The sequence below is a fragment of the Bombus terrestris genome, chromosome 11, assembly GCF_910591885.1.
Source record: "Bombus terrestris chromosome 11, iyBomTerr1.2, whole genome shotgun sequence".
Lineage (NCBI taxonomy): Eukaryota > Metazoa > Arthropoda > Insecta > Hymenoptera > Apidae > Bombus > Bombus terrestris.
In genome coordinates, this window is record NC_063279.1 from 7,809,521 (window position 1) to 7,830,506 (window position 20,986).

Sequence of the window (20,986 nt, forward strand, 5' to 3'; positions counted from 1 at the left end):
GTCTGTATAAAGTTGATTTAAATGGACGTTATTATAATCGTTGTTTGCGTCCCGTCGTGCATGCATCCCTTTTTGTGGGAACTTTGGTATTAAAATAGTCTTTGAACTCGTGGGAATAAGACATTCTCCCTGGTAAATGTAATTATTCTTTTTAATGCTCATTGTCGTTCATAGTTCACTCATGCTTGTAAAATTAAATATTGCTCCAATTAAAGTATATTCCTGTCTTTCAGGAATATACGAACTTAACAAATACATACCTTACAAAACTTTAATTGAAAAATAAAAATTTACATTTTATGAGCAGAATATAATTTACTTTTTATTAAGTAACATGTTTCTAATAGAAAAGCTGGAATAGAACATTGGAATACTCTATTTTTTATTTTTATTTCTTAAGTGATAATACTCTGTTCTTCGTGTTTTCTAATAATTTTCTATTATTATGTTATGCTAATAAAATTATGTCTTTGAACCATTTCATGTAATTTTGCCAGCATACTGTTAACGGGATTCTATGCAGTTGCATAGTATTAGAGGGTTAAATATGAAACCTGAACGGAATCCAATCCTCTGGAAGTACTACAATTACTCTTCAAATACTATCTTGACCACATCCTGTCTTAACACTTCGATTCTACCTTGAACACCCTCCCTCTATCATTTCGTACTTTTTCGGGACAAGCTGCGCGTGGTTGCCTCCCGATTTCCTCGGGTTCAGGCACAGATGCACTGGCGGTGGTCGAAGAGTGGGGGCGGTGCGATGGTGGAGGCACTCGCACAGTCTGGGGCCCACTTGTTCGCCGATCGTCTTGTCACTCGAAAGCACGTTGCCATTCCGGCAACATCGGCTTCGCTGTTGCCCCTCGTTCGATCTCGTGCTCTTCCATTGTATCGGTACTTTGTAATTTTCCCGCGAATCCCATTCAAATCGTATTGAGCACTCGACATCACGTGAAAGTGTGGAATAAGTGACTTTGTACACATAGGTGCATCTTAAAAGTGATAGAATAGGAAGAATGCTTTAAAAAGAACTCAAAAAACTACCATACATTATTTTACATTGCTCCTTTGAAAAATTTAATAAATATTAAGTAGGGAAAATGACCACGGAAACGTTTTCAAGAGAGTTAGATGGTCACATCGTGACCTTGCTTACGAGGATTTCTTCCCTGAAGGAAAATAACATGGAACTAACAGAGAAGAAAGCACCTATGTCGATAGAGGCTCGCAGTTTGGAACTCTGGAGAGCAGTAGCTGTAGAGTGTTTCGCTACCTTTCTCTTCAGTCTCGTTGTATCCGGCGCAGCCGCATCCTCCGCAGTTTCCGGAAGCGGACTCTCTGTCTTAGCTACCGCTGTAGCATCCGGTTTTGCGATTTCGGCGATCTGCTTCATCTTTGGTCATATCAGTGGTAAGTCTTTTGCGTTATATGATATTCGTACATTTTCGAGGATTACCTGTAATTTAATACATTTCTAGTCATTTATATATTTAATTTTGATAGTACCACATTTTCAAAATAATATATCCAATAAATTTGTTACTTTAACATCTTTTCCATTTGTAAAACAATTTTCGGGATATGGGCGATATTATACCGGAGGCAAAAACTTTTGTCATTCACACTGTCGCGTCATTTGTACTCGGTCCTCATGGTTTCATTCTCGATTGACTCATTAACCGATTATAGTGGCCGATAGAAACACAGCACACCACGCGTGCATCGGAACGTGTATGAGAGAGTGCCCTAGATGGCATATAATATAGTATTTCAGGCTTACATCTTGGAATTCTTGTCTAATCTGTTTCATTATTGTCCGTCTTGTCATCTAAATAAAACATATTCGTGTCCCTTTCAAGAATATGCTTCGATTTTAATTTAAGTCTTATATAAACTTATTATTAGCAATTTTGATATAGATATATTATTTTGTATAATTTCTGTTTTGATATATATATAGAACATATAAAATATAAGTTCCGTTTATCTTGTACAAAAAAATATATGCTAAACTTGTAATAAAACTCGCAATAAAATATCTGTCATGCAGGTGGCCACGTGAATCCAGCAGTCTCACTATCTTTCGCTTTGTGTCGACGAATCTCCTTCCTCCGAGCTGCTCTGTACATCGCCGCACAGTGTGGAGGCGGTATAGCCGGAGCTGCGATGCTGTATGGGTGAGTGATTGCTTTTAAAACTCACAAGACCAATAAACAGTTTCCAACCCTTTGCATTCTTGTTATGATATCATTATCATATAGTAGTTAAAACAAATGTAGTTAATAAGTTTTTCAACTTCCATAATATATAGTTCAGAAGTCTATAAATTTTGACACTTTGAGTGAAAAGGGTTGAACGCAATATTTTTTTCAAAGCAAAAACTTCCTTCGAGCGTCTATATACACACACGAAAGCAACAGGGTGTAGAAAAAATCGGAGATACGGAGCCCTAAGAGGGCAGCTGCTAGATATGGAATCCGAGAAGGCCGCATAGTCGAGCCCCGGAAGCTTTCCCGTCCCTTCAAGATGTCTTAACCATTTTTAAAAGCCCTCTGAAATCAACGGTACCACCGTCATACACCTTTTACGTAAATAATAAACACATCCGTTTCTTAGAATCTTTACTAAGATTTAAATTGTTTAAAGTAGACAAGAGAAATGTAAGAAGGTATATAGGGCCTTCTCGATAACCTACCTGAGATAAGTCGATCGTGGTTGATTAGTAACGCATATACATACATTTCTGCGTAATCTTCATATGCTAACATGCAATATAAATAACTATGTTCTTCCTGTGAATCTCTTTGATATCTAGCTGAATCCTTGAGAAGCCTTCCTACTATATGTGCTGCTTTTCGAGTACGTGTGTCTTGAACAGAGCATAAAATTGCCCGCTGGATCTGAAACGATTCAAAGTTACAGCTTAGAAACTTCTACTTACTTACTTCAATTGGAATTATATATAAAAAATGATGTACAAGAGGAGTTACTGAAAATATACAAATTGAAATATATAAGTATAAGCTACATGTTTCATAGCAAATCATTTTCAGGTATTTAAGACATTGTATTGCGTTACTTTTGTGTCACTCTGTAGAATGCTTTATATCTTCTTACGTGGCTGCTGGCTATTAACTATATAATTGTAAGAACTGGCTGATTTATACTTGTACTTTAAAATAAGTACTCACGAGTCGTTATTATATGTTCATCGATATTCACGTCTCTATTATTAACCTATAAAGCCCGCGTGGATAGTCTATAATTCAACGGGGCAGCAAGTTTTCGCGAGCAGGCGATGATCAGGAGCGCGCGAGCACGCTGCTGTAATATTTTTTTTCTCTCCGGTTGGATGGAGAGAAGAAAGAGATTGGCCGTGTGCAACCTGGTGCACGTGCCTCGATTTTGCCCGTGGTTAAAGGATCTCGCGTCGCAAGAGGGTGAGAAAAAAATGAAGATGGGGACGACGAACTTCCAAGGTACCATCACTTATGTCAAATCTCTTATTCGACCGTTATCGTAGAGAGACAGAGAACAGATACTACGATAAAAAATGTAGTTCAGACATGGATCATTATTTCTCTTCCTTCTCGTTTTTCAAAAACAATTGCTCTCCCTTTTGTTGAGAATTACCATGGGTTATCCAAGATAATTCTAAATTCGCTGAAGCGTAGAAATGATACTTTAAAGTGTACGCTTTTTCTCAAGAAATTATAGATAATATAGATGTCTCCTATGTGTATCTCCACGATGTATGATGTAGTATCAAAGAGTACAAGTCTCATTGTAATGATCCATTAACTTCGTATAAGATAAACATCATCAAACTTTTCTTTGCAACACCAAGTAATTATTAAGGCAAACATCTAATCCTCAAAACTTCGATAGATTATTATAACATACTCGACCGCTCCGAAACCATAATTCAGACTATTTAATTATACTCGGTTATTCAACGGGTATCGGTGAAAAAATTGCAAAGAGAAGAACGAAGGGAGACGAGGAAGAGACAGGGGGAGAGTGGGAGAGGCAGAAAGAGGCACGCGTAATTGGCAGGGCTAGATGGAGAAGCTTCTTCGAAGGTAAGCACCTGCCTCGTTCCGTGTACGCTGCGGCAGGCCACCGCCTCGCAGCTGCCGCAGATGTTCCATGGACCAAAAAAGATCGTGCGGAAAAAGGATCGACCAGGCACCAGAGACGAGGATAATGAATACCTATACGCGCCGAGGTGGGACAAGTTTCACAACGCAATCGCCTCTCATTGAAGGAGGACACGCTGCGATCCGGAGCCAGAGCAGATGTTTTCTGCGTTCTCGAGGATCATTGTCCTCCCTTTCTCCTTTTATCATCGTCTTCTTCGCTTTCTTCTTTCTTATACTTTTTCTTTCTGTCATTCCTTTACTTCGTCGTTGTCTCTTCGGAATGTCGTCTTTGATATATCTAAGAAGATGAAATCGTAAAGAATTATAGAAAGGAATACATAGTACGAAGATGAATGAAGATGCAATTAATGATATGATAACTGGTAATGATGTAAAAAGATAACTGGGGATTGTTCATTCTACGACCGGAAATTACAGGTTGGCACAGGTTGCATTGAAGTTGCAGACCCCTGATGTTGTTCCATGAGAGCCATAGAATAGAAGAATGCCCCTGTATAATAACTTACTGAACACCCTCGTGAACACCATCGATACTCTGTGGTCGGGGAAAGGTAAAAACACCCCGTACGATTCACCGCAGATACGTCCTGAACATCATTATCCATCCGTAAAGATTTTCTGCGTGTTGACAAAATTACGACGTTTTCCCTTAATGACTGTTTCAAAATGAAATATCTATGAGAAAGAAATAACCATGATTATTGAACCTCGAAAGCTAAGATGATATAAATTAGATTTAAAATTTGTGTTTTAAATAATTCTTCGTAAAAAGTTCCTTATATGGATTGAATGAAATATTACGTAGTATGAAATTGTGGATGAACACTGATACTTCTGACGATTCCATACGACAGATCTGTCATCCGCGGTGGGATCACCCTTAGACCACCATATGACCGCACAAAGAGATAACAAGTGCGCGATATGTACCGAAATAATAATCGAACAATACTCTAGTTAACCAGTCGGGTTCGTCATCCCTTCCAGAAATGTCTCTGGGGAATACGTGCATCCCAATGAGAAAAAAGGAGAGTCAAAGGAAAAAGAGGCGGTAGCGGGAGAGATGAAGAAGGAAATAACACGATTCTTGCATCTGTTGCGACTGGGTCAATCGATGCCGTATGTGTGTGTGTATATGGCGTTTGTAAAACACGTATCCTTGCGTTCATAGAGGGTTGGTAGCTCCCAGTGCGATACTTCCCTGAAATATAAATAAAAAATGAAATGGACAGGCAGCCGAGCAGATAAATCGTAAACCGAACTGACACGACCCAGAGATTATGGGAGAATCGCGAGTCTAACTATCCGGAAAGGATTTAGTATCGTTTCATCAACACGTTACAAGATTCTCCCATTATCCTCCTATATACTTTTTCCACGATACAGATACGTAAAGAAAAAGATCCATGATATATCTTCATAAAAAATTGATTGTAAGCTTGAAGTTTCAGGAAAGGATATGAAGATTTATAATAAATTACCATATCGCACATATTTTTCTAAAGTAACGCCACCGAAATAAGATTTTCAGGAAGAATGAGAAACTGTTTATAATGTTGATAAAAAGAATAAATTCTAGAAAACAATGGTTAAATATTATTTTTGTAATTTCACATTCTTTGCCCTTGACATCCTGATGTGATGGTTTTGATGTTCTTTTGACATAGGGCATTTGAAACACATGTGCGATATAATTTATAAAGTCAAATAATTATTACAAGAATCCATATCCAATTCTCTTTTTATTTGTGAAACGAAAGGAATAGTCCAAGCACGCCAACCGAGATTTTTCTAAAAAGAAAAATTCTAAAGGGAGATAGACGCGTTGGTATAAAACTATTTGTCAAAGGAGTTTGCCACCACGGACTGGGGAACAGCTGTGAGGAAGCAGGTGTGTGTTGTGACGTCAAGCAAGACACACGCAGACGCGTGGCGAGCCGGATGTCCAGTGAAGAAACAGCCCCGTCGCACATTTCCTGTTCTCCAAAACTATCTATGACACCCAGCCACGTTTAGTCTCAAAATCCGGAGCAATTAATTCTTGTCACGTCGCTCTATGACCACGTTCGAAACTGCAATGTGATTAATCGAATTGAAATCTATCTTAATGAAAGATACAATAAAACAAAATGAAAGATAAAAAATAAATCGCTCGACTTCGAGCGTCGTATTTTTAAAGAATTGACATACATGCAAAGAAAATACGTCACGGTTGAGAAATATCATTCATCGAATGAAGGCGGTCTTCCAAAGGGAGAGATTTACAGTCGACTAGTAATATCCAAGCTTTTCCGAAAGCCTTCGATATTGGGTTCTTAAGCTGTGATTTCGAGAACCTTCTCCAATACTTTCAGCCAACTTAGGACTTCCCTTCGAATTTTCTTTGAAGATAATTCGTCGACCAATCAAATATGTATATATGCGCTATTAACTATCAAAGATACACTCGTGCTTGAATATTATAAATTAAAGATACTTCAATTTTTTTATCTAATCAGTGTAATTAACGAAAATTTTGTTTTCAATATATGTACAGATTGTTCGCGACATATTTTTGATCTAGCTATCGGAGATTCTGCGTTTTATGTAGCTAGTCCTTTTTTGATACCCATATGCATGGGGAGAAACTGTTGTCGAGCCGAAAATGTAGCGTGAAAGCCAGGTGGGTCAGGTAGAACCGTTTCAATAGGAATGTTTTACCTGCTTGGAACACCTTTTACCGAGGACACAAAGCGGCCCGCCTAAACGATCTCCGCGATATTCTAGCTTTTACAACTTTGACTCGTATGTGACGGTTATTCCTCCGTGGAAATGTTATTCCAGTCGTCGACGGTGTCCTGTGACAAGTAGGCGACGCTCTTCGTTAGTAAAAATAAATTCGGAGCGGCTGATGATGAGCAAAAAAGCGGGGAACATGTGACGGTCTTTCACGCACCTCTTAAAATCTCTGACTCTCAGCTAAAAGCGCACGATGTCGCCCCCTAAACTAAATATTTGAGCGTATTGCATGCTGGGAAAGTTTACGCCTTGTGTTCCTTGTAGTGGTTTCATGAAGAGTTGGTGAAGGTGATAAGAAGCTGAGATCCTTAGTGTTTAAACTTCTGTGAGAAACTCGATATAAATTGCTTTTGGTATTTTATGAGGATTAATTTTCGGGATTCAGGATTTCTTCTGTTCTGTTATTGTGTTATGTTATTGATTTATTCTATTCTGTGCATTTTTTATTCTTCTGTATTCTATAATTCTCTTCTAGTTAATAGTCCATTACTTTATTGTTATACGATGTAATTTAAACAGCTCTCAATTTGTCCTAAAAATTTGTTATAATTATAATATATCATTTTCTTCTCTTTTGGAGAAAGATTGAAAATATAAGTACGATTACCTTGGAGTTTAAGAAATCAAATAGCCTTGAAAAGATTGATGCTTATGTGTCGATCTTCTAGGTGCAGGAGGAAAGAACTAGCAAGGCGAAAAGGGTAGCTCTAACTTAGGGTAGGATGAACGAAGCAGGATGCTAACAGATGGTCACAACCACGTGTTCGTTCTTAAGAATCGTTCTGTTCCATAATCGTAGGTTGTGCGATTAGATGCATGCGCAGCCAGCCTGTTGGCCCTGCATGAAATCCATTTCTTAACGTGAGTGCGTGAACAATCATGATTTCTTTGCCAACTAAAAAGATGACTAAAAACTATTTCTTCAAACACTTTAGAATATAGCCTTTATTGCAAATACAATAAAATTTAGGTTTTGCAGAATGTTAATACAACTCATATTGCACATTCATATGAAATTCGAATTGAAAATTATACAACCTTAATTAGAGTTACAAATTTTGTACTTGAAAATATTCTAAGCAATATCTTGGCACAAAGAATTTTTCTTTAAATCAAAATGATAATACTATAAATATCGAAAGTTTTTTAACGATTAACTAAGCTTCTCCAAAGCTTCGGAAGACGAAACAACTATTGTTATCTCATGTCCTTCCGAAACGCGTGTACATATCGAATTCGACATGTTTGAAGAGGTAAAGACGTAAAACATCTGCCGCTGTTTCGTATCCTTCGGTCGAAAGAGAATCATTTATGGGTTCTAAAGCTCCTTTGTGATTGCGACTTTACGCTATGGATATTCGAAAGGACCACTGACGATTCCTTTTATGCAACATGTGGCTGGCACGTGTTTCCTCGTAGAAAGGCACGGTCCACGATTTATATAGGATTCTATAAAGGAGGAGGATCCGCAACGATCTTCCAGGCCAGCTGCCACGGTTTCTTTCTCTCTCGTATCTTAACAGGTCAATAAGATTCTTTTAGAACTTATTGTTAGATATCGCCGCCATGAATCTGCCAGGGTATAATCGCCCTAGTGAATCGGTTGTATGTGTAATAGGTACGTGGAATTTTCTCCATTGTTAATTATCTTTGGTGTTCTTACATTTGTGGCTAAAAGGACATATGTACATGCAATTAGTTTCATTTGATTAAACAAATTTTAAAAATTGTAATAAGAAAACTTTCACACAGATTAGATACTTAAATTTAAGGAGGAGATATTTTTTATAACATTTTAAAGTAGATGATTAAATATCGTACCTTTTTAATTATACATAACTGAATCTGTTTATAAAGGAATAATTTAGAGTATAGAGTTTTCTAATTGATAGAAGTTTTTCTCAATGAATGAATTCTAATTTTGCGTTAAAGATTGAAACGTAAACTTCGATGAACGAACGTAGGATAAAAGTAAGAAAAACGCGGTCAGCGGCGTTTATTGTGTCGCAATGGATCCTCGTGGGTGTACGCACTTCCTGGCCCCTTTTTCACATGTTTCCCATTCACGACGAGCAGGATAGAAATCTGAGGCTCGAACTGTTTTGTCCTTTCAAAGAATTCCTGTGCTTTGTCGCCTTGGATTTCTATAGTCGATGATGTTCGTGCAGGAAACTGCACTGTTCTGAAGAAAAATGTCTGGAATTAATCGCCTCATCTCCTCGCTACGATTTTTTAAAAAGAAGGTGACAGGAAACTGGCCCGGACACCGTAAAGAATGAAAGAAATATTACCCGTATTCAGGCTACCTTCGAATAAATATGCTAAAAATACTTGCTTCTCTATACACCATAAAATTTCACTGAATGCAATTCCATCAGGCGTAACACTCGATACAGTTTGTCCCATAAGGGAAGACTGGTCAAGCTTCTTGCAAAACTTCCCACAATCGATCGCCCTACATCGCTAGTTCACCGTGAACCTAATTTTCTGGTTTAACCACAACCACCGGAGCACCTGAACTTTCCCATAGGGCAAGACTTTAGAATGGAATCACTGTAGATCTCGCCTGGGCTTTAACACATATCACACACATGTGGCGGTTTTCCTGGTCAAAAAAGGGGGCCAGGAAAGGGGCCGCTAACGACTAGAGTACGTAGCTTGCATACGTATATATCCTAACCACTCTACAGAGGGGAGTTCTGGTGGGTGGAAGATATCAATAGCTCGTTAAACACGACAGAGTTCTAGTGAAAGTGATACACACCCCTTCTGGCTCTGAATTGAAATTTATTTTAAACGTTGTAGCCCTCGCTGGACCCTTGAGGGTGTTTCTGGGGTTCAGTTACCCCCATGCGAATATAGGGCACAGGTTGCACGCGGTCTCTCGAGTCAAGTGCATGTAGGATTAAACGACGAAATGAGTCGCGGCTGAATGACCGTATCTTCTCGAGCGGAAAACGTGAGAAAAAGACCGTCAGCTATGGGAACATTCCTTATAAAATTCTTCTAAGAAATATCGAATGACAGTGGACCAAAAAAGTATCCTAGAGTTTTATTCAGATTTTATATTGGACTTCTGAAAAGAGAGAGATCAGTTTTAAACGATAATCATAAGATAAGGGTATATGATGGAAAATGAAGGATTTACTGGTTTTCTAAGTATTACTTCTAATGTAAGGTTCAAGTAGGATTGCTTGAAATATTTTCAGGCTATACTTGTAGCTTTTTGTTACAAGAAGGCTTTTAGAGTAGAGAAAATGGAGGCTAGTCCGCACTCTGACAGCAAAGAGTAGGTGCAAAGAGTGTTCCCTTTCTGTCTAGGGCCAAAATGGGTCTCTTAAAGGGGATTAAAATGGAACGAAGTCCCTTCGGCCTCTTTAAACGCGTTTTAAATATTAAAGTATATTCTAAAAGCAATTACCTACGATTATATAAAAAATAATATCATATTATATAGTATCATAATATAATATCGTATCATGATATTAAAAAAAAAAAAAACTCACAGAATATTATCTTCCCACATTAGCTTCAGCATAAAAAGTTGCTATGACCAATGTGACTATTGTCTACTAAAGGAAAAAGATCGATCAAAAATCCGCTTATCACCCTGGCTGCCCTAAAAGGGATGCGAGATCTCATTTTTTCCTTGTTTCCACCCTCAACCACAGACGATACATTTAATCCCAATTGTGCCGTCGTGATCTGCATTTCTGATTTCATCAATTCGCTCTCTCGTGACACGATCACGAGGCCTCTCGACATAAAGAGGCTGAATAGAGCAAGAAAAAGAAAGAAAGGGAGCTCCTATCTGCATCACACTCTAAACGAGGGAGAATTTTCGCCGATATACGTGACAATAAATTTCAGAGGGACAGGGATTCAGTGCATTTAGCGGTAAAATTAGATCCATTTCTCCCTCAGAACTGCATCATATCCTGCGCTTCGAAAGGCGCCTGCATGTAGAGGTTCACCTTGTTAATTTTTTGTTAATATTGATCTCGTGTATCAATTACTTTGAACTCGATTGTTTCTATTAGTCCACGCAAGATAAATGGCACGCGTCTGAAAAGAAATTAATGTTAATATTATACAACGCGCTAAAACATATTTCTAAAAGACTTCGCATTAACATTCAGCAAGCAACATTCCTAATGACTTTTAAATATTAAAATCCTAAATTCCATTATTTTGTAATTTTTCTTTTTAGCAGATAAATTATTGAGTATTTTATTTTTAAAACATCAAGTACAAAATATAAGATTTTAATTTTATCAGTGAGCAATGATCATAAATCGAGATTCACCAATATGAAATTCTTATTGATGTCCAATACCATTGTGGTCACAGTCCAAAACACAAAAGGTCATGTGTCTGTAGCCCCGTGTGATTGTACGAACTGAGAAAATTAACGAGGTTATATGCAAAAGAAACACGTCGATGGGGTGGGGTAGGAGCGATGAATGAAGCCCATAGGCTCGACGATGCACCGGCTAATATAAACATTACACCGCTGGGACTGACTTGCTGCAGGGGGCTTCTACGCCGGGTGTCGCTGTTACAATAACCTTCAATAGGAAAATCATTGTATATTACACTATGACACGTCATACGCAGGAATTATTTTGGAAAACTGATCGATAACTTTTACACTTTTCTATTATAACCTAAGTTTATTTAATTCTTTTTACCTACATAATGCATTCAATAATTAAGTAACTCAATTTTATTTGTTATAGAGTGACTACACCTTCCAATACGCAGACCTTAACTTCCGTAGGTCGTCTCGGAGGGCCTATCGAGAGGCTCTTGGTAGAATTAGCACTTTCTGTGCTGATTGTCCTATCTCATTTTACCTCAGAATGCTCAAAAATACTACCAATGTCAGTTTCTTCGAAACCAGCTGGCGTATTAGCTGCAGCCTACACGGCAGCCACTTTGGTTTCGGTAAGTATATACTGCTTTCGGCCCAAGCTTCGATTAAAGCACAAAGTTCTCGTTGATGAAAGAGAAAAACATCGTGTTAGTATGAGAACGTCTAAGAAAGTAGTCCTTTTTTTCCTTATTTTACCTTCCGTTGTACGCATTCTTTTCCGTAACCGGTCTATCCAAAGCGGCTCTCGATTCCTTTCGAATCAGCCTCACGTTCGTGTCTTTAAACAGCACCTGCAGTTTAGCAGAGAAGGAAATGTCGAATAGGGAGGACTAAGAAAGAAAGAAAGAAAGAAAAGAGAAAAGAAGAATTCAATCTTTCGGTTCCACCTGCTTCGAAACGCGTGTACAATATACTCCAAACAAAAAAATACGTTTTACCGTGCCTCGTACAAGAAAACAGGAACATAAGAAATGCACGTTTGTTAACTTGTGCATTCGATATCACTTCCGTCCTGTACACAGTTTAAAAAATATAAAACAAACACGAATAACAATTATATAAATAGAAAGAACATAGATGAATAAATCACTACTAAATTATAACAAATATTTTTAATTATATTTCAGAGTCCATTCTTAAATCCCGCACGCGCACTTGGACCAGCATTCGTCACCAATCGTTGGGACAACCATTGGGTGTACTGGGTAGGTCCACTGTCGGGAAGCGCAGTGGCAGCCCTTCTTCACGAGTATGTTCTAAATCCCAAACGATCTAGAGACCCACGGGATATGGATGACGGTGACAATTCATCAATGAGATCCGACGAGGACACCTACGACGATCTGGACAAACCAACGGGTCCCAAATTTCCCAGCGCCTATGCAACCTATCGCCCAGTTGCTGGAGCATCTTCCTCGATCTACAGTACGCCTCCGACAGCCTTAGAACGTGTCGAATCCATTTACGGGGGAACCAAATCGCTCTACTGTAAATCCCCACCCTTAACCAGGGCAAATTTAAATCGTTCGCAAAGTGTATACGCTAAATCAACTTCCGGAGCCCGAGACGGCCTAATGATCCCCAAACCGGGTCCTCTAGCCCCCGCACAAAGCCTGTACCCGATTAGAATAGGTCAAACAGGTTCAAATTCAGGAAGAGATAGTCAACAGCAAAATGGATCAAATGGTCAGAATCAAAATTCTCAAAATCATAACAGTACCAACCAAAATATGCAGAATCAACTGCAACAGTGCACGCAGAGCATTTATGGAATCAGAGGAATTTCCACGAGTCTTAGTACGAGGGAGAATGGTATCTATGGTGTATCTACGGGGTCCAGCATATATGGCCGAGCTCCAGCTCCTCCTCCGAGTAGTCAGAATTCTCAACAATCAGGTCCGAATGTCCAATCTTCCACTCAAAATCATCATCAGCCACAACAACAACAGCAACAGCAGCAACAACAACAGCAGCATCAGAATGGAACGATATCCACCTGCTCTGATAACGCAGCAAACTCTAGAAGACCGGAAAGCATGTACGGGCATATTTCTAGACGCAGTGACGATTCTGCGTATGGCAGTTATCAAGGTTCGACGCGAGGCAATTACGGAAAGGTACCTGGACCTCCTGGATCAACGGGTCCCCCTAACGGACCACCTGGTCCTCCTCAGTACCGCGAACAAGGAAGACCCAGTCCAGCTGGGCCATTGCAACAGAACCAGCAAAATAATTTTCAAAGAAATTCGCCAAATCCTCAATATTGACTATAAATTTCATGGATTTGGTGATCATTTTTTATAAGACTGCTACATACATGATTGGCTGAATGATTATTAGCAGCTTCAGAAAGACGTGTAGTGGTTGTCAAAAGAACGGAGAAGTTCGTTGGACAATAAAATGTCATTCGAAATTAAAGTTGAAAATTTCGTTAAGAAAAAGAGATATTGTAGTGCCATTTTGTAGCGTGATGATGATAGCAGGAGGATATAGAGGAATGGAATAACCTAGAAAATAATACTGATATTGATAATGGTTAGATTACAATGTCCCATAGACTTTGGAAGGAATAATAATGTTTACCGCATTTCCCTAGAAATGGATTTAGTGTTGATATCTTTCAGTGACAATTGTAAAGATCTTTTTATCGAGATTCGTCGTGATGAATTGAATGAACTGAAGAAGCTATTTCATCGTTTCCCACCATGGGACATATAGGCCTTTCGCTTTCTCCGACGTCGGGCATTATTAGATTAATTTTTTAATTAACTGTCACAATCTATCAAAGTATTGATCGTTGTACGGCTATCTAGAAGACATTCGAAAGCAATAAACTTTGATTTTTGAATCGTTAATTATCAAACTCTTAACTTTTGAATCAATCGATAAAGCAAACTGATTAGAATTTTAATCAGTGTTTTGTCACACAAGACTGATCTCACAAATACTTTTTTATATATGACATTTAAGAGAAAAAGAAGAGTTTATTATATATCGAAGGTCAAATTTGAGAATCTTTGCTGCATCTGCTCTGTTTCGTATAAATCGATATGATCGATTTTCGGTCTAGCAAAGTGAGACAAACTTTATACTATTTAAACATCATACAATGTATGTATTAAGATACTATATTTTAAGAGATAAAGTCAATATGGTATAAAGTAATTTAATGCAATGGATGGAAGTATGAGCATTTATGAATTAATATTTGGAGAACGTAAAGAACGATAGAATTCGAGAAACAGTCTTTTTGTATATATTGAATTTTATATTTATTATTTTTATTATAGATTATAGGACTAGTAGGATTATTGTTACCTTTATATATGTACGTATCTAGCAAAAAGATTCGACAATAAACGTCTCTAAAACAACGAATTACTTGTTTATTTTTTGCTACAATTACGGAAAATAAGTCAAAATACATACGTATGTTAAATATTCTGACAAACAATTTTCTTCGTCATTTTTTGCCAATATCCTCATTAATTCGTAACTGCTTTAAAAGTGATATTAAGAAAAGCGACATCTATTGAAGGAAATTAAAATCTACCTTAATAACGAAATCAGAATAAAAATAATAACTAAAACTTAACATACTGTTTTGCACTGGAGATTACATTTTCTGTTATCGTACAGCAGACTTTTACATAGATTAATATCGCTTTTATTATGGTATAAACGATTTTTGTGTTTAACGTACGTCTGCGCGCCAATAATTGTATAGGATATTCCAGAAGCAAAATCTCATAGTTATATTCTATGGATATAATCAAGCAAAAAATGTTATATGCACATGGATCATTTAAAGGTTTATTAGCTTACAATAAAAATATATAATACAGAGGAAACAATAATAGACTTACAATAAGAAAATAATATTTCATTAACGTGATCTTTTTATCATTTTCTATCAGCTTTTGTTTCTAACAGATAGGAAAGAAAAGAGAGACCTCGTTAATTGTCTCTAGACTGCAGGTTTTTATGCAAATTCATATTTTTGAGAATATAATTAAACAAATAAAACCTCGATAGAAAATTGTTTCACTTACCAAGTATTATAAAAAGCACTATACTATGGATATTTTATATATTGTACATTTTGTGGAATTTTACACTTTCAAATTTTCTATAAATGCATCAACAGTCTATTTATCTTTATCTTTTCTTCTTATATTTATGGCTTTCCTATCATACTCTTCATATGTCCATGACGAAGTTTGGCCATTAATTCCTGAGACACCTTGTATACCATACCAACGGAATCTTGTCGCCATCTATCGGGATGAGACGAAATCTGGCGCTTACTATACGTTTAACGAGTTTAACCGATAAAAATTTCGAGAGAGATCGTCACGGAGAATCGAAACGCGAGAAAGGCAATCTTCGTTGCCAAATAGAAAAGTTGTTGGAATTCCCCACAACCTTCAGTCTCGATCTCAATCTCTCTCTCTTTGGAACGCACTTGGAAATCAGCTGATGACGTAACACACGACGAGCGCAAGAAGAAAAGTTAGTTGTATACTCGTGTCGGTGTTGGTGGGCGCGAGACTTGCGCGAGACGAAGTATGGCGTAGGATTCTGTCTTGGCCTCTTTCATTGAGCAGTATTTCAGAGTTCGCTCGCTATTACGTGGTGGTTTTCGTTTCTCTACCATTTTGCTAACGGTAAATCACACCATCGTATTCTTGTGTATGTTGTGCTGCGTTATTTTATCACGACTGGTGTATTCGGCGCTTTACGGAATCGGAACCAGCTCTATTTTCTTGCAGGGCACGAAAAGGACACATTGAGTATCGGTACAGGATGAGCGTCGATGCATACGGACCCAGCAGTCAGACTCTGACGTTCCTAGACACGGAAGAAGCTGATTTAATTGGTGCAGATACACAGGGTAGCGAATTCGACTTCACTGATTTCACGTTGCCCTCGCCGAGTCAAACTCAGGCCTCGCAACACGATGCTGCCCAAAGTCAACCTAACCAACCCGTACAGGTTCGTTTTTTCACTGACCATACGTCTACCACGTTTGATCTCTAACCTATATTTTTGTTTCTTCACTTCGTTCATCCGTGTACAAGGTTTTTTTTCTCAATCACGCGGATATCACCTAACCTCAATCCAGGTTTGGTTTTACTAATTCCCGACATACATTAGTTCCTTATGTCCACGCCTTAGCAGGAGTTTTTTGGCCTTTCCTTTTTTACTTTTAACGATATGTATTTGAAAGGACTTACTAATAAATATGATTTTTGCGATGTACGGATTGTTGTAAATACAGAAATCGCATATTTAAATCAGGTTTTCCAGACGTGATTAGTAGTTTTTCTATGATTAGAGGTTAGATTCTTATATGGAGAACATTTCATAGTGTTATGCAAGGTGAATTGTTTGAATTGTTTCCGGTTTAGAATTAATATTTTCAAGTATGGAAGGAAAAATAATAATGTAATATCAATATTATAAACAAAATATGGCATAATTGTTTTATATAGGATTTTGAAAAAACAGATGAAATAGGCGATAAATAAACAAAGATTAATTACGTATTGGATGCAGAGTTTAATTCTATATAGGAATAAGTATTTATTGATAATTTTTGTGCATATATGATTCTTTTCTAGGTTAATGGAACAAGCGGCAGCTCATCTTTGGAGTTGAAGATATCTGGAGCAGCACAAAGCCTTGCGGAATTGCAATTTGAAGAAGAAGAAGAGGAGGCATATTACAATCGTGATTTGCCAGAACATGCATGTAAATATTGTGGTATTCATGAAGCATCTTGTGTTGTTATGTGCAATGTTTGCCGCAAGTGGTTCTGTAATGGACGTGGAAATACATCTGGTTCTCACATTATCAACCACCTTGTCAGAGCCAAACATAAGGAAGTTACTTTACACAGGTATTATATTTTACACAACTCAATTGTATAGAATGATTTTTATTTCATGAGAGATTTATATTACAGAGATGGTCCTTTGGGAGAAACTGTCCTTGAGTGTTACTCTTGTGCTGTTAGGAATGTTTTCGTTCTTGGCTTCATTCCTGCAAAAGCAGATTCTGTTGTTGTATTACTCTGCCGCCAACCATGTGCAGCTCAGAGTTCGTTGAAGGATATGAATTGGTAATTATCATTTTTAGAAAAAATTACAATTGTAATAAATTACTATCATATTTAATACTGTTTTAATATTATAGGGATCAAGAACAATGGAAGCCATTGATAGAAGACCGTTCCTTTCTAGCTTGGTTAGTAAAAATTCCATCAGAACAGGAACAATTGCGTGCCAGACAAATTTCGGCCCAACAAATCAATAAGTTAGAGGAATTATGGCGAGACAATGTTGACGCGACCTTTCAAGATCTTGAAAAACCCGGTGTAGATGAAGAACCGCAACAAGTACTTTTGCGGTACGAAGATGGATACCAGTATCAGAACATATTTGGCCCTCTCGTAAAATTAGAAGCCGATTATGATAAACGTTTGAAGGAATCTCAAACGCAAGAAAACATTGAAGTACGTTGGGATGTTGGACTAAATAAAAAGACAATCGCCTATTTCATGTTAGCAAAAACAGACGGTGATATGAAATTGATGCACGGCGATGAACTAAGACTTCGCTACTTGGGTGAACTTCACAAGCCTTGGTCTGGAATTGGACATGTAATCAAGATCCCTGATAATTATGGAGAGGAAGTAGGGATCGAATTGAAAAATAATTCTGGCGCCCCAACGGAGTGTGTTAGTAACTTCGTCGTTGATTTTATTTGGAAAAGCACTAGTTTCGATCGGTAAGTAGTTTACAGACACTTCTCATTTTTATCTAGAGATGTGCTTCTTTTAACGTAACATCCTTTTTATGATAGCATGCAATTAGCGTTGCGGAAATTTGCTGTGGACGACACTTCTGTATCCGGTTACATATACCATAGATTGTTAGGACACGAGGTGGAAGAAGTTTTGTTTCGCTGCCATCTTCCTAAACATTTCAGTGCTCCGAATCTGCCAGACTTAAATCGTTCACAAGTATATGCCGTGAAACACGCTGTACAAAGACCCTTGTCTCTAATTCAGGGACCGCCTGGCACAGGAAAAACTGTAACCAGCGCTACGATAGTTTATCAACTTGTCAAACAAAACGGTGGTCCTGTATTAGTATGTGCTCCTTCGAACACGGCTGTTGATCAACTAACAGAAAAGATACACAAATCCAATTTAAAGGTTGTGAGACTTTGTGCGAAGTCACGAGAAGCAATTGATTCACCAGTAAGCTTTCTTGCCTTGCATAATCAAATCAAGAACATGGAGACGAATACTGAATTGCAAAAATTGCAACAACTAAAAGATGAGACTGGTGAATTGTCTAGCGTTGACGAAAAACGTTATAGATTACTAAAGAAAGCAGCAGAAAAAGAATTATTAGAGGCAGCTGATGTGATCTGCTGCACCTGTGTTGGAGCTGGTGACCCAAGGTTACATAGACTTAAATTTCACTCAATTCTTATTGATGAGAGTATGCAAGCAACGGAACCTGAGTGTATGGTACCAGTTGTTCTTGGAGCGAAGCAATTAATCCTTGTTGGTGATCATTGTCAATTAGGGCCAGTAGTTATGTGCAAGAAAGCTGCCAGGGCTGGTTTATCACAGTCTCTTTTTGAAAGATTAGTAGTATTGGGAATTAGACCTTTCAGATTGGAAGTACAATATCGTATGCATCCAGATCTATCACGATTCCCATCAAACTTTTTTTATGAGGGTTCTTTGCAAAACGGCGTGTGCGCGGACGAGAGGAAATTGTTGAAAATTGATTTTCCTTGGCCAGCACCTGACAAACCTATGTTTTTCTACGTTACACAAGGTCAAGAAGAAATTGCAGGAAGTGGTACATCATACTTAAATCGAACGGAAGCATCGAACGTTGAAAAAATAGCAACAAGATTTTTACGTTGCGGAGTAAAACCTGAACAAATTGGAGTAATAACTCCGTACGAGGGTCAACGAGCTTATTTAGTGCAATACATGCAATACCAAGGATCCTTGCACTCGAAACTGTACCAGGAAATCGAAGTCGCTAGCGTAGATGCTTTCCAGGGCAGAGAAAAAGATATAATAATTATGTCTTGCGTTCGATCGAACGAACATCAAGGTATTGGATTTCTGAATGACCCACGAAGGTTAAACGTCGCATTAACCCGCGCGAAATACGGAATCATAATCGTAGGAAATCCAAAGGTATTGTCGAAACAGCCATTATGGAATCATCTATTAAGTTTCTATAAGGAACAGAAAGTTCTCGTAGAAGGACCACTGAATAATCTTAAAGAATCTATGATTCAATTCGCCAAACCAAAGAAACTCGTCAATGCTGCTAATCCAGGCTCTCACTTTATGTCTACGTCGATGTACGATGCAAGGGAAGCTTTGATCCCAGGTTCGGTATACGATAGATCAGGTACTCAAGTAAATGGAACACAGAATCATAATCCTTATTACCAAAGGAACGTACCTTTAGACATCTTCAGCAGAACCCACGACACTATTAGTTACATTAGCCCAGAAAGAGCTCAAGCAGCGATGAATAATGTACCAGTTCCAGTGGGAATGTTCATGAATATGGCACACGTACCACCACGGTTCTATAATCAACATCAGCAGGCCCTACAGGCTAGACAAAACCAACGTAATCGGCGAGGTACAGCTTTATCGAAGAACAAACAAGGCCCACGAATGGGTAAACTAAGTCAATCAGAACAGAATACCCAGCCATATAGTCAGCCAGGATTACCGTTAACACAAGGCACGACGCAAGGTATGTCACAACCAGGTTTCAGCCTTTCTCAACCCGGACTGAGTCAAGCGGAACTTTCTCAAGATTCCTTCGCTGTCGGAGAGTTTCAATCACAGATGGACGGATTATTATCACAAGATTCAACTTATCAGGGTGATCGAAGTGGTTTTTATCAATCCGGACAGTCACAAGCCGGGGGACAATTCTCCCAGCCATATTGAGCCGAGATCGTACGGCTGAGCAACGCAATTGCTATGCAGCGTCGCGGGAGCGACTGAAGGCTCGTTCGACCAATTCTTCTTCGACCAACAACCACAAATCACTAACTGCGCAAAACGGTAAAACGGCTCGGCGATCGAGTACGGTATATGCACACGCAGTCGTCGGCGTTTTAAAAGAGGGTTTTAAAACAAACAAGCAAACAAACCAAAAAAAAAAAAAAAAAAAAAAACTACAAATGGGGGAGCCCGTCGTCATTTACCGTCGAAATGTTAAGCTGTTTTAGACGGGGAAAGAAAACGGTTAAAGAGTAAAACCACCTGGCAAACAAGTATGACAAGCCAATAAAAACAATTAAAAAGATACAAAAACAAAAAAAAAAAAAGAAAGAAAAGAATAAGACTGGGAGACGACATTATCACCAAAATTACCAACCACCACCGTGACACGCGCTTACCGTAAAAGTACCGTTTTATCGCGGGGATCGAATGACGCTAGAATTACACACACAGCAAAGTAAAACAAACAAACAAAAAAACATCAAAATACCAAAAACACAAAAAAATATAACGATAATAAAGGAAAAAAGGAAGAAAGAGATACGGGACGTGTAATGCTTCATGACTTGACCAAATTCGAAAAGTGTGCCAAGATAGCGT

At 38.2% G+C, this 20,986-nt stretch overlaps 2 protein-coding genes and 1 long non-coding RNA gene across 7 annotated transcripts; 2 read left to right on the plus strand and 1 right to left on the minus strand.

Annotated features, from left to right (window-relative positions):
• The first annotated feature begins 412 nt into the window (after positions 1-412).
• Positions 413-14,697, plus strand: LOC100644492 (neurogenic protein big brain). The gene is made up of 4 exons (XM_003399026.4): positions 413-1,413; positions 2,054-2,180; positions 11,684-11,891; positions 12,447-14,697. The coding sequence occupies exons 1-4, from the start codon at positions 1,104-1,106 to the stop codon at positions 13,584-13,586; spliced, it is 1,785 nt and encodes a 594-aa protein (XP_003399074.1). The 5' UTR covers positions 413-1,103; the 3' UTR covers positions 13,587-14,697.
• Positions 6,444-11,380, minus strand: LOC125385943. 3 transcript variants are annotated; one of them, XR_007225711.1, is made up of 3 exons: positions 8,766-11,380; positions 7,102-8,615; positions 6,444-7,003 (listed from the first exon to the last, which is right to left on the minus strand). It is a non-coding gene; the product is annotated as an uncharacterized LOC125385943 (long non-coding RNA). The 3 variants fall into 3 exon arrangements; XR_007225710.1 differs by lacking the exon at positions 6,444-7,003 and having other exon boundaries at positions 7,040-8,615; positions 8,766-10,365; positions 10,451-11,380; XR_007225712.1 differs by lacking the exon at positions 6,444-7,003 and having other exon boundaries at positions 7,040-7,476; positions 7,552-8,615.
• A 982-nt stretch (positions 14,698-15,679) lies between the features above and the next one.
• Positions 15,680-20,712, plus strand: LOC100644215 (regulator of nonsense transcripts 1). 3 transcript variants are annotated; one of them, XM_012313886.3, is made up of 6 exons: positions 15,680-16,011; positions 16,092-16,314; positions 16,944-17,221; positions 17,288-17,443; positions 17,518-18,111; positions 18,187-20,712. In XM_012313886.3, the coding sequence occupies exons 2-6, from the start codon at positions 16,126-16,128 to the stop codon at positions 20,327-20,329; spliced, it is 3,360 nt and encodes a 1,119-aa protein (XP_012169276.1). In that variant the 5' UTR covers positions 15,680-16,011; positions 16,092-16,125; the 3' UTR covers positions 20,330-20,712. The 3 variants fall into 3 exon arrangements, with proteins under 3 accessions (XP_012169276.1, XP_012169277.1, XP_003399071.1); XM_012313887.3 differs by having other exon boundaries at positions 15,680-15,986; positions 16,076-16,314; XM_003399023.4 differs by having other exon boundaries at positions 15,681-15,986.
• Positions 20,713-20,986: the final 274 nt, after the last annotated feature.

Bases quoted from the DNA above. Each gene is read 5' to 3' on its own strand.
- LOC100644492 (XM_003399026.4), top strand. From the start codon at position 1,104: ATGACCACGGAAACGTTTTCAAGAGAGTTAGATGGTCACATCGTGACC. The intron at 1,414-2,053 runs GTAAGTCTTTTG...TCTGTCATGCAG, and splicing joins CATCTTTGGTCATATCAGTG to GTGGCCACGTGAATCCAGCA. The intron at 2,181-11,683 runs GTGAGTGATTGC...TATTTGTTATAG, and splicing joins GGAGCTGCGATGCTGTATGG to AGTGACTACACCTTCCAATA.
- LOC100644215 (XM_012313886.3), top strand. From the start codon at position 16,126: ATGAGCGTCGATGCATACGGACCCAGCAGTCAGACTCTGACGTTCCTA. The intron at 17,222-17,287 runs GTATTATATTTT...TTTATATTACAG, and splicing joins AAGGAAGTTACTTTACACAG to AGATGGTCCTTTGGGAGAAA. The intron at 17,444-17,517 runs GTAATTATCATT...TTAATATTATAG, and splicing joins TCGTTGAAGGATATGAATTG to GGATCAAGAACAATGGAAGC.